This window comes from Tupaia chinensis, unplaced genomic scaffold (assembly GCF_000334495.1).
Source record: "Tupaia chinensis unplaced genomic scaffold, TupChi_1.0 Scaffold144326_1, whole genome shotgun sequence".
NCBI lineage: Eukaryota > Metazoa > Chordata > Mammalia > Scandentia > Tupaiidae > Tupaia > Tupaia belangeri.
Window position 1 is genome coordinate 510,793 of NW_006204184.1, and position 10,594 is coordinate 521,386.

Below are 10,594 nucleotides of genomic sequence, written 5' to 3' on the forward strand. Positions count from 1 at the left end.
CATGCCAGCAGTGGTGGTGGCAGCAGAGTGGTATGTATAGGCAGGATGGGGAAAAGGAAGGGGACGGGCAAGGGGGCAGTCAAGTGTGGGAGAGAGCTAGGTCTAGGAGAGCGCACACCAGGAGGTACAGTTCCTAGCCACCTCCTGTCAACAAGTGCACATTCCCTCCAGTGGGCACCACGGCTGGGCTGATGGGCCGGGCTGGGGGTGGTGGCAGGGTCTGGGCGCCTGCCCTGTCCTCCCTGGAGACTGAGAGTGCCTACTGCCCCCTAGGCCCTCAGGTTCCTGTCCTAACTGTATCACTACACCCAAAAGCCTAAGGCTGCTCTTTTTTTCTGTCCCACAGGGGTGGGGTCTTGAAATGTCAGACCTGTATGACATGAGTGACTGTCATGCCCCTTTCTGAGTGTACAGCTCAGTGGTGTTCAGTCCTCTCACATCGTTCTGCAGCCCGTCTCCAAAACTGCATCCTGCAAAACAGACACTCTGCCGATCAAGCCGCTTGGGTGTTCATTACCTCCTGAGCTACTCTTCCTTGTGACCGTTGAAAGTGCTGCCATAGCAGGCCCACCTTCCCGTAGGGCCCTGTGGGAGCCTCCCAGGTCACTTCCTGCCACTTGCCTTGCTCCTTCAGCCTGTCTAACCATACCCCAGCCAAGGGACTTTTCTGACATATAGGGCTGATCCTGTCACCCCTGCTTCCAAACCACCCCGGTACAGAGACCTGGCTTTTTGGGACGTGACTGCTCTGCAGTCTCTGCTTTGTCCCCCATCCTGAGCCAGCCATGTGGGTCTCTTTGGAGACCCACAGGCAGTACATGCTTTCCTGAGTTGCTCTGTGCATCTCTGGGGCTCTGCCTGGAACACCTCTACCTCTGTGCCTGCCGACCCAGCTGACCCTTCCTTCCTTGCTCCCTTGAGGCTTTCTAGGAGTCTGCCTTAAGGTCCTAGGGCAGCTGGTACACTCAGCCCAGCATGGAGGACCCAGGTGCCTGTCCTTTAGGCTGGTCAGCTCAATGCTGAGGGCTTTGGTGACTGAAGGGCTGTCCTGGGCTGATGGCAACAGCTGCAGGTGCATGTCCAGGTTGAACTTGTCAAACTCCCATGTCAAGCTTTTTTGGTTGGAAGCCTAGCTCTTCACATGCCTGGCTGCCTGTAGAGAACCGCCTGGGAAAGCCCCAGTTGCCATTTATGTCGTTGTTCCCATCCCCTTATTGCCTGCTTTGGTGCTCCAGGAGTCCCTCTTGGATCGTGGGCTGAGTCTAGGTAGCAGCTCCTGCTAGCCCACCTCCTTTTTTTTTTTTTTGAGAGAGATTTTTGCTATAGGGCACGTGCGCTCGCGAGAGAGACAGAGAGACAGAGATAGAAGGTGAGAAATCACCCCCCAGGGGGGATGGCCATGCCGCAATCCCTTCTCCTTTCTCCTCTTGGGATCTTGAGCACGCACGCATACGCGCCTGGCGTGAGTCTAAGCCACCAGGTCCGGGACTTGAACCGTGGTCGACTACATGGGAGTACAGTGACATAGTCATTACGCTAACTGCTGGTCCCACACCTGCCTTTTCACAAGGGCAGACCAGGAATCGGCATTGACCAGAGGTCCTAGGCTGCTCCCGGGAGGACAGAGGGACCCAGAAGCCTGAGGGATGGTCCAGGACCTTTCTTTTGTTAGCCAAATAATAGGTGTTTTCTTTCTATTTTTTGTAAGTTTTGTTTGTTTTTGTTTTGTGCCATAGGGTACGGTGGTACACTTGCCTGAGAGAGTGTCAGAGACAGAGAGAGGGAAAGTGAGAAATCACCTCCCTGGGGGAGGGGGGGTGGCCACACCAAAATCCCTTCTTCTCTTGGGATTTTGGGCACATGTGCACACATGCCTGGTGTGGTTTTTAAGCTATCAGGTCTGGGACTTGAGCCATGGTCAGCCATCTGAGAGTCCAGTGTGTTAACTACCACTTACATGCTGGCCCCCAACAGCAGGTGTTTTCCAAGCCACTGTATGCTGAGCCTTGAGCATGTGCCAGGACAGACAGAGCTGGTCCTGTTCTCAGGAGAGACTGCCTGGCGGGCCTGGGAGATTGGTGCAGGGAATGCTAAAGGTCTAATGGGATTCCACACATTTGTCTGTGCCTCTCATGGTGGCAATCTTTCCTCTCCATCCCAGGAACTGGGGAACACGGCAGTAGAGGGGGTTTGTGGAGTAGACTGCATCTGGAGAAGGATCTTCCGAGGGTGGAGACGTGATGCCCTAGATCCTTTGCAGGCCTCTGGGCAGGTGGAGATTGGCATGGATCTCCTTTTCTTAATTGTCAGACTGGAGGGTCCTGCTCTGGGGGCCCATGCTCATCTGTGGCTTGGGAGCCTGGGTTGTCTGCTGGGCAGAGCCCCTATGATTGCACAGGGTGTCGTCTGTCCAGCCCATTGGCAGACTCTGCTTTGCTATGGGGTCAGCCCTGCTTGTTGCTAGCATGCAGCTCTGCAGAGTTGGTGTGGTGTACCAGTGGGGCTCGTGCTCTGTTGGAAAAGGCACAGGAGCCATCATGGAAGTTGCTGCAGCACCAGGAGCCACCTGTTGAGCATGATCTCCCAGCTTGCCCCATTGGAGCCCGAGAGGCAGGATGACATGGTGGGAGTGGGCCTTGGGGTTGGGCCTAGGATCTGGGGTCTGGTACTGCCTAGCTTCATGGCCCGAGGTAAGTCTCTTCCCCTGAGTCTTTGCCCTCATCTGTGAAGCAAGGATGACGATACAAGCAATTCATGTCATGCTCTCAGCAAAGTAACTAGCACACAGAACATGCTTAGTAATTGGTAGTCAGTCTGCCCATGGCCTAGTGGTTAAGGGAGCCAGATCCTGCGTGGCCAGCTGTGTGGTTTGAGTCCCAGCCTTGGTGGCTTGAAAACATGCTGGGTGCATGTGCGTACATGTCCAAAATCCTGAAAGGAGGGAGAAATGGAGAAAGAGAGATTGCTGCATGAACACATCCCACTGGGGAGTGCAAACAAAGACAGCTATTACTGATCTTATCGCTAGTCATGGGAGGGGGATGGGTGAGATCTGCCCCCTCTTGTGTGTAGGCTGTGCTGGGCCCAGAGAGGGAGTCAAAGGGGAGAGGGACGGAGGAGAGTGAAGATGGAAGTGATCCTGACTGCCGGCAGAGCAGAGGACTGGAAACAAGCCTGCTCCAGGGAGAGGCCTTGGTGTCTATGGGGAGCCCCAGGGACCCATTTGACTGTCTCAAGCTGGTGTGAAGCACAAACATACAAGGCTCACCCAAGGTGGGTGGCATTGGAAGCAGAATAGTATGACACCTCCTAGGTCCCATAGGGAGCACCTCACATGTTACCTGTGTCTCCAACTGTCCCTCATCTCCTCTCTCCAGCTCTGGGTGATTTTGCAGCAAATGCCAAAGACATGTTTATAGGCAAAATGTTTTGGTTTGTTGCTTTGAGAAGATAGGGACTTTTTGTTTGTTTGTTTGCTGTAGGGCACTGTGTGCACTGGAGACAGGGAAAGTGAGAAGTCGCCCCCGGGGAGGATGGCCATGCTGCAGTCCCTTCTCCATTCCCAGATGATTTTCAAGCTGTTGGGTCTGGGACTTACCATGCACTCAGTCATGTGGGATCCAGTGCTTTAGCCTCCTGTACACTCTGTTGGCCCAGGAGCTATGAACTTCTGAAAGAATCACATGTTCACTGACACCTTATCTGTAAGAAGATCACAGAAGTTCCCTAGTAACAGGCCCATCTTTAGTGACAACCCACATTCCCTTGTTGCTTTCCAGTAAATAGCGATGCCCAAGCCCATAGGAAGGTAGAGTGAGCCCATGGCTCACTCCCATGTTCAGCCTGGGCCAGGTGCACTGTTGTAGAAGGCTGCGGCCTGGGGCAGAAGGGCTCAGGCATCAGTTCCCCCCATCTCCCCCATCTGTCTGTTGTCTGCCAACTTTTTTTTTTTTTTTTAAGGTTTTTGCCATAGGGCGTGTGCACTCACCAGAAAGAGAGACAGAAAGCAAGAAATCACCCTCCAGTGGGGATGGCCATGCCGCAATCCCTTCTCCATTCTCTCGGGACCTTGGGCACACACATGCACACGGCGGGAGTTTAAGCCACCAGGTCCGGGACTCGAACTGCGGTCGACTAAATGGGAGTCCAGTGATATTGCCATTTCTCTAACTGCTGGTTCCCCACCTTTTTTTTTTTTTTTTTTTAAGGTTTTTGCCATAGGGTGTATGTGCTTGTTAGAGAGAGGGAACATGAGAAATTACCCCCCAGAAAGGGATGGTCATACCACAGTCCCTTCGCTCTCCTCTCAGAGATTTGGACTGGATCTGTGGTTGGCCATGTGGGAGGGAGTCCAGCACCTTAGCCACCATATCACCTGCTGACCCACCACCATTTTCTGAGTACAAAAATGTTGAGTTGGTCTAGGCATTGGAGCTTTTGTTTTTCTTGTTCTTTTTTCTTTTAAAGAGACTTTTTCTGTAGGGCATGTGTGCTCGCCAGAGAGACAGACACAGAGAGAAAGTGAGAAATGGCCCCTTGGGGGGGGTGGTCACACCGCAATACCTTCTCCTTCATTCTCGGGATTTTGAACATGCATGCATATGTGCCTGGTGTGAGTTTCAATCTGCCAGGTCTGGGACTTGAACTGTGGTCGACTATGAGAGTCCAGCGATGTAACCATTACACTATCTGATAGTCCCTGACATTGGGGTCTTTGTGAAAATACCCACTCTGAGTGCATTGCCCTTTGGGGGCTTGAATTTTTATGCAGTTGGGCCTTGCCTTGGATGGAGCTGTGAGAAAGGGGGGAGTTATTGCAAGTGGCCCAAGAAGGACTATCTGACCTGTATCAGGCCAAGAGTCTGGCTATTAAGATTCACGCCATGTGCTCAGCCACTTCATCTAGACCGTGGAGCTCTCCTCATACCCTAAAAGCAGGTGGTGAATGTTCTCCTGCAGGGCAGCATGCTGAGCAAGCAGGGGTCCCTTCCTCCCAGCCCCCAGACCCTTGAAGGTCTGCCAGCCAAGGAGGGCCCCTCCCAGTGAGCTTGGCCGCTGTGGGCCTGGAGGCAGGGCAAGCTGCATTGCCTTACATCTACCTTCACTTCCGTGGGGAAGCCTAGGGTTCAGCACAGGCCACATCCTGCTGGAGGCTGCGCTGTCCATCCTAGCTGTGGTCGGGGGCTGCTGCAGGCCTGTGCACCCCCCATTCGGCTGTCTCCCCGTTTTCCACAACTTCTTTGTACTCAAAGGCTAAATGGAAGGCGAGTGAAGGTCTCCACATGGACTCAGGGCATGGGCCTGCTTGGATGTTTTTTATTTTTTTTTCCTCCTCTCAACTGATGCTCCTGATTTGCTGCTTCCTCATTCTCCTGACTCCTGGCCCTGGAGGCTGAGTGTGTCCTGGGCCAGCAAGAGCCTTCCTGGGCTGGCACCTGCTTTGTGCTTCCTTGCCAGCGTAGTGCCTCTCTTGTCTTCCACACAGCTGGGGCTCCAGGCCCTGCAGAGCTGTGGGAAGCCTTGACAGTCAACAGGTGGCACTGTGACACTAGCTTCCTGCTTGTCATGTGAAACACCTGTTGCTGCAGGCCTGGCCAACCCATCAGTACGGTCAGGGTGGCAACACCATAGGACCTTCTTGTTGAGACGCGCTCTTCCCCATCTCTTAATCAGTTTGTCCTCTCCTCCTCCCCCCCCCCTTCCTCATAGCCTGACAGAACTGACAAAAAGCTTACATGAGCTACAGCTTTCCCACTTGACATGGACCCTGTTTCCCTGGTATTATCAGAGAGAGTCCGTCTCCCCTGCCTTCTCTTGTTTAATCAACCTTTTCTGAAAGCATGATAGCTCTACTCGGTGTCCAAGAACATCTTACCAAGAAAGCCAAGTCAAATCCTGGTATGGGGCCAGCATGGTTCTGCCAAGGACACATCTGGACTCTGCCAATGGTGATTGTGGACTTTAGGAAGTTTCTGGGACTTGCTGGCTCCCACCCATTGGCCATACAAATAGCTGAGAATTGTCATCGGGTGAGGATCCTTGGGAGCGGAAACAGGGCGATGGGCAGTGGGCGGCAGGGAAAGCCAAGTCAAATCCTGGTATGGGGCCAGCATGGTTCTGCCAAGGACACATCTGGACTCTGCCAATGGTGATTGTGGACTTTAGGAAGTTTCTGGGACTTGCTGGCTCCCACCCATTGGCCATACAAATAGCTGAGAATTGTCATCGGGTGAGGATCCTTGGGAGCGGAAACAGGGCGATGGGCAGTGGGCGGCAGGGCAGGTAGCAAATACAAATAGCTGAGGATTGTCATCGGGTCAGGATCCTTGGGAGAGGAAACAGGGCGATGGGCAGTGGGCGGCAGGGCAGGTAGCACAGCAGGCGTCTCTAGGCTGTGGCGTCCTGTGCTGTTATGCCTGCAGGTTCATAGGTGCCCGTGAGCCACAGTCTGTCCCAGGGGCCCAGTGAACACTGGAGCAGTATAGTGGGGACAGAAAAGCATACAATCATGTGCCTGGGAGAGCCTGTGCTGGGGGAGTGTTCTCCAAGGGACTGGGTCCCATCATTAGGACTGGTGGCCCAGTGTAAAAGGGAGCAGCAGAACATTCCAGAAGGCTGAGCGCTTCCCCCCCCCCCCCGGGAACAGACTGGGGCCTGGGGGGCAAGGGGAACGACCCATAGGGGAGGGCTTCCTCAGCTCCTATTGTAGCCACCAACCTGGTTGGCTAGGCTACTTGGGTCTGAGACAGCGCCCTCCCACTGCTGTCTTCAGTTTCCTCTGTTGGTACGTAGACTGGCAAACTCTGTGTAGGCCTGTTCCCCTTGGTGCCAGGCCCCCAGGTAGACCTACTGCAGCTCACACAAGACCCCTCACCTGGTAGGGAATGTTGCTTGTCCTGGTTGTGGCATAAGGTTGACTAAAAAGCTCTTTTTCATCCTGTCATATATGGGGCCTAGAGGTGAAAGGAACAGTGGCTGTCCTGGAGTCAGAGGATGGGCAGTTGAGGATGGCAAGGCCCTTGTGGAGGGGGATGCACTAGGGTTGCTTAGGGGAGCCCACTGGTAGTGGGGTGGTGCTGAGGGAAAGGTTTTCCAAGAGGATGGAAGTACCATAGTGTAGACCCATGTGGGTTCTGAGAACAGCCAGGGCTGGCATTGCTGGAGCACAGGACCATGTGGTTGATGAGGAGGGGAGCCAGGCTATAGGGGGTCCCAAATGTCACCTGGGCAGGCTTGGCTTGCTGGAGGGTGGGTGTAGATAGGAATGTGGTATGGTTGTGGACAGAGAGGTGGCACGGTGCTATCAGCACACAGGAGGGCCTGAGGCGGTAAGGCCCACTGTGGACAGGTGGCGTTTGGAGTGCTCTGGGAGTGTCTGGGAGCCAGTTCAGGGGTTGAGTCAGCAGGGAGAAAGGGTAGACCATACCAGGAGCAGGGTAACCAGGTGGTGACAGGTGTAGTGGCAGCAGGGGGGTGACAGGTTTTGGGTCACCATCCACGGGTGGGTATCCAGTGGTGGCTCATTAGCAATGGGAAGCCTCCAAAGTATTGTGAGCTCGGGTGGCTAGAAGAGCACTGGTGGCCCTGCTGGTGACTTAGGCCTTGGCCAGAGAAGGTTGAGGAACAGGTGGGAGGGGTGAGATGAGGGGCTTGGGCATAGCGACTCCAGGAAGGAGGTGATTGAGGGGTGAGCTTTCCAGGGGAGGGTTATCAAGAACCACTGGCAGGAAAGGGATGAGAGTATGTGGGTGGTGCACAAGATAACTGTCGGGGGGACCGGGGCCCACTCGGGGAGAGGAGCTGGGACCTTGCAGTGCAGCTTCTGTCATCCCTGTGTGCTTTCCAGGCCTACCGCTCCGGATGCCCAGTATGACAGCCATGGTCACTCACCAGTGCCTGGCCTGGAGTAGGGGGCATCCCTGAGTTGTGCCTGCTGTGTGTGCCTGCTGGGTCCTATCTCTACCACCAGGTGGCACACACGATACCCCACTTGCCCCATTTCCCGCTGAGAGGAGCAGGCCTGCTCCTCAACATCACGGGGCTTGGCCTGGGAGCTCTGTGCTGGGGGTGGGGCTTCATCAGACTTGCCTTTCTTCGTAGGCCTCTCCAGTGACTTCAGCCATGCTGATGTGAGTCAGGCGCGTTGCTTCCCTCTGGCTTCTGGGGCGCTTGGTAGCTCCCTCCGCCTCCAGGGCTCCAGCCCAGTGGGAGGCAGGCTGGTGGGCAGCCGGGGGCTGAGGCAGGGAAACCTGAGCCTGAGGCCACGAGGCCCTGGGCTGCTAATTTTAGAGAGCACATGTCACTGGAAACTCTCTTCTCCTGCCAGGAGTCAACAGCCTGGCTCTCCTGGTGCTGCCAGGGGCCCCTGGTAGCCTGTCCCCAAACCAGGGTCTGCAGAACAGGCCTGGGCTGAGAGGGTAGCTTACCTGGGCTGCCATCCTGCCCCCTGGGCTGCCTGGCTGTGGATGAGTAGAACCTGCGAGGGCCTGGCAGGGCCTAGAGCCAGCAGTCTGGGAGCTCCTGGGGCTACCACGCCACGCTCCTTGCCCAGGCCCTACATGCACCTTAGCCTACTCCAGATGATCCACTGGGCTGGGTCCTCCACACAGTGTGAGTGAGCTGTCTTTCTCGGAGGACAGCAGGAGGCTTGTCTTTGCCCCCTTCCTGCCAGCTCACATCTGAACCCATTCCCTCTGCGTGGGGATCAACATCGCTCCCAGCTGCCACCTGTTCATTGCCTGTGGCTGCTGTAGATAGGCAGTGTGCGCCTGTGCCCTGATTCTTCTTCCATCCCCTCTAGCCCAAGCAGCCCTCGATTTGGGTGCTCTTACATAACAGATGTGTTCTGGCAGCTGCCTGGATGGCGGGGTGGGAGGAAGGTGGGGCAGAGGAGAGAATCCTTCCTGTGGTCTATTAGGACCTGGGAGCTGTGCCCAGGTAGTGAGAGAGCTTGAGCTTTGGGGTCAGAGTTGGAAGGCCAGCCATATCTGTTCTTGGCCTTTGACCTTGGACAAGTTGCTTTCTGCCTACTGAGCTTCAGTTTTATTCTCTGTGGGAACTAACCATTGTGCAAGATGGGTGTGTGGAAGTGCCTGGGTGCGGCTTGGCTGGCACGTCTGGGTCCTGCCCTGGAAGGTGCCACAGTTTCAGAACCTCATGCCGTGGCTAGGCCCTGCCCTGGGTGTCCCTAGGCTCCTCCTTTCAGGCTCTCCTAGAGCCAAGGGTGGCCATTTGTGGGTTAGGGCCAAGGGCAGCTCCTAGTCCCTACTTCTCCCCTTGTGTCAACAGAGTCCATTGGCAGTTTTTCCTTTGCTGTCATCCTCTCTAGGCTGGAGGCAGACATGGGGAAGGCAGTGCCCAGGGGAAGTTCCTGGCAACCATTTCGTTCAGGGGCTCTTGTGCTTGCCCTCTTACTCACTTCTCTCTGTGACCACATGCAGCCTGCTTCGACGCCTGGTGACGCTCATCTCCCAGCAGGCCACACTGCTGGCCTCCAATGAGGCCTTTAAAAAGCAAGCCGAGAGTGCCAGTGAGGCAGCCAAGAAGTACATGGAGGAGAATGACCAGCTGAGGAAGGTGAGAGGGGTGCCGCCCTTGGCAGGGAAAGCAGACAGCAGTTTCTCAGTGGGGAAGGAGCAGGCACTGCCAGTGTCCTCCAACTATGAGGACTTGCTAGGGAAGGGACAGCGGTGCTACCATCTGCCTTCCATGTGTTGCTTCCACTTGGTGACCAGCTCTGGAAGGCTGGTTGGGGAAGCTGAAGTGGGAGCCAGACTTGCTCAGAGGCCTGGGCTTGGGATCATGGGGGAGTTGGGACTAGGTAGGGAAGGGGGCAAGTGGAGTTCCTCTGCTGTGGGTAGAGGTGGTGGGAGTTAGTTGGAAGTGACAGCAGAGAGCTCCAGATGGCAGATGGCTCTGCTGAGGAGGATGGAGGCCTGGCCAGGCAGCCAGCCCTATGGCCTGGGAGCTGCAGCAGGTGGCCCTGCTGGCCATGGCCTTTGCCTGGCGACTGGGAGCAAGTGGTGGCCCAGTTCTGCACTGACATTTCCGAAGGGGCCAGTGCCCAGAGCAGCTTGAGGAGCCACAGCTCAGTGGGGAGGACAGGCCTGGAGCCTCTCCCACCGCCCTCCCCAGTAACCCAGGCTCTTGGCGCTCTCCCAGGGAGGTGCTGTTGACGGAGGCAAGCTGGAGGCTGGGGATACCGCTGCGGTGAAGTTGGAGGATGAGAACAGGAGCCTGAAGGCTGATCTGAAGAAGTTAAAGGTTGACCTGGCTGCCACCAAGCAAAGTGAGAGGTGTCCTCGTGTGCCCTTCCCCCGGAAGTCCGGGGCCTCCGCTGCCCACTGCTACCCCTCTTATGCCAGAGTATTAGTAACAAACCTCCTGCGCCAGCCCCAGAGCTGGGTGAAAACAGACAGATAGCACCCCGTGCCCTCAGGCTCAGATGCAGGCGAGCAGCCACAGCACGTGCTGCAGCACCACACGCTGGCGGTTCTGCCGGAGGCAGGCGTGGAGCGCCAGGGGCAGGGGCCTGGGGGCTAAGAATGAGGACGAGTTAGGAAGGGAGCCAGGCAGGTTCTGTGGCGGGGGGCTG

The 10,594-nt window shown here is 55.9% G+C and overlaps 1 protein-coding gene across 1 annotated transcript in view; it reads left to right on the plus strand.

The window, feature by feature from the left end:
* Positions 1-10,594, plus strand: part of BCAP31 (B cell receptor associated protein 31) — a 31,877-nt gene that overhangs the window by 19,376 nt on the left and 1,907 nt on the right. The window contains exons 4-5 of the mRNA XM_014583473.2: positions 9,441-9,576; positions 10,162-10,288. Coding sequence (XP_014438959.1) covers positions 9,441-9,576; positions 10,162-10,288 — 263 coding nt within the window. The remainder of the gene's footprint in view (positions 1-9,440; positions 9,577-10,161; positions 10,289-10,594) is intronic.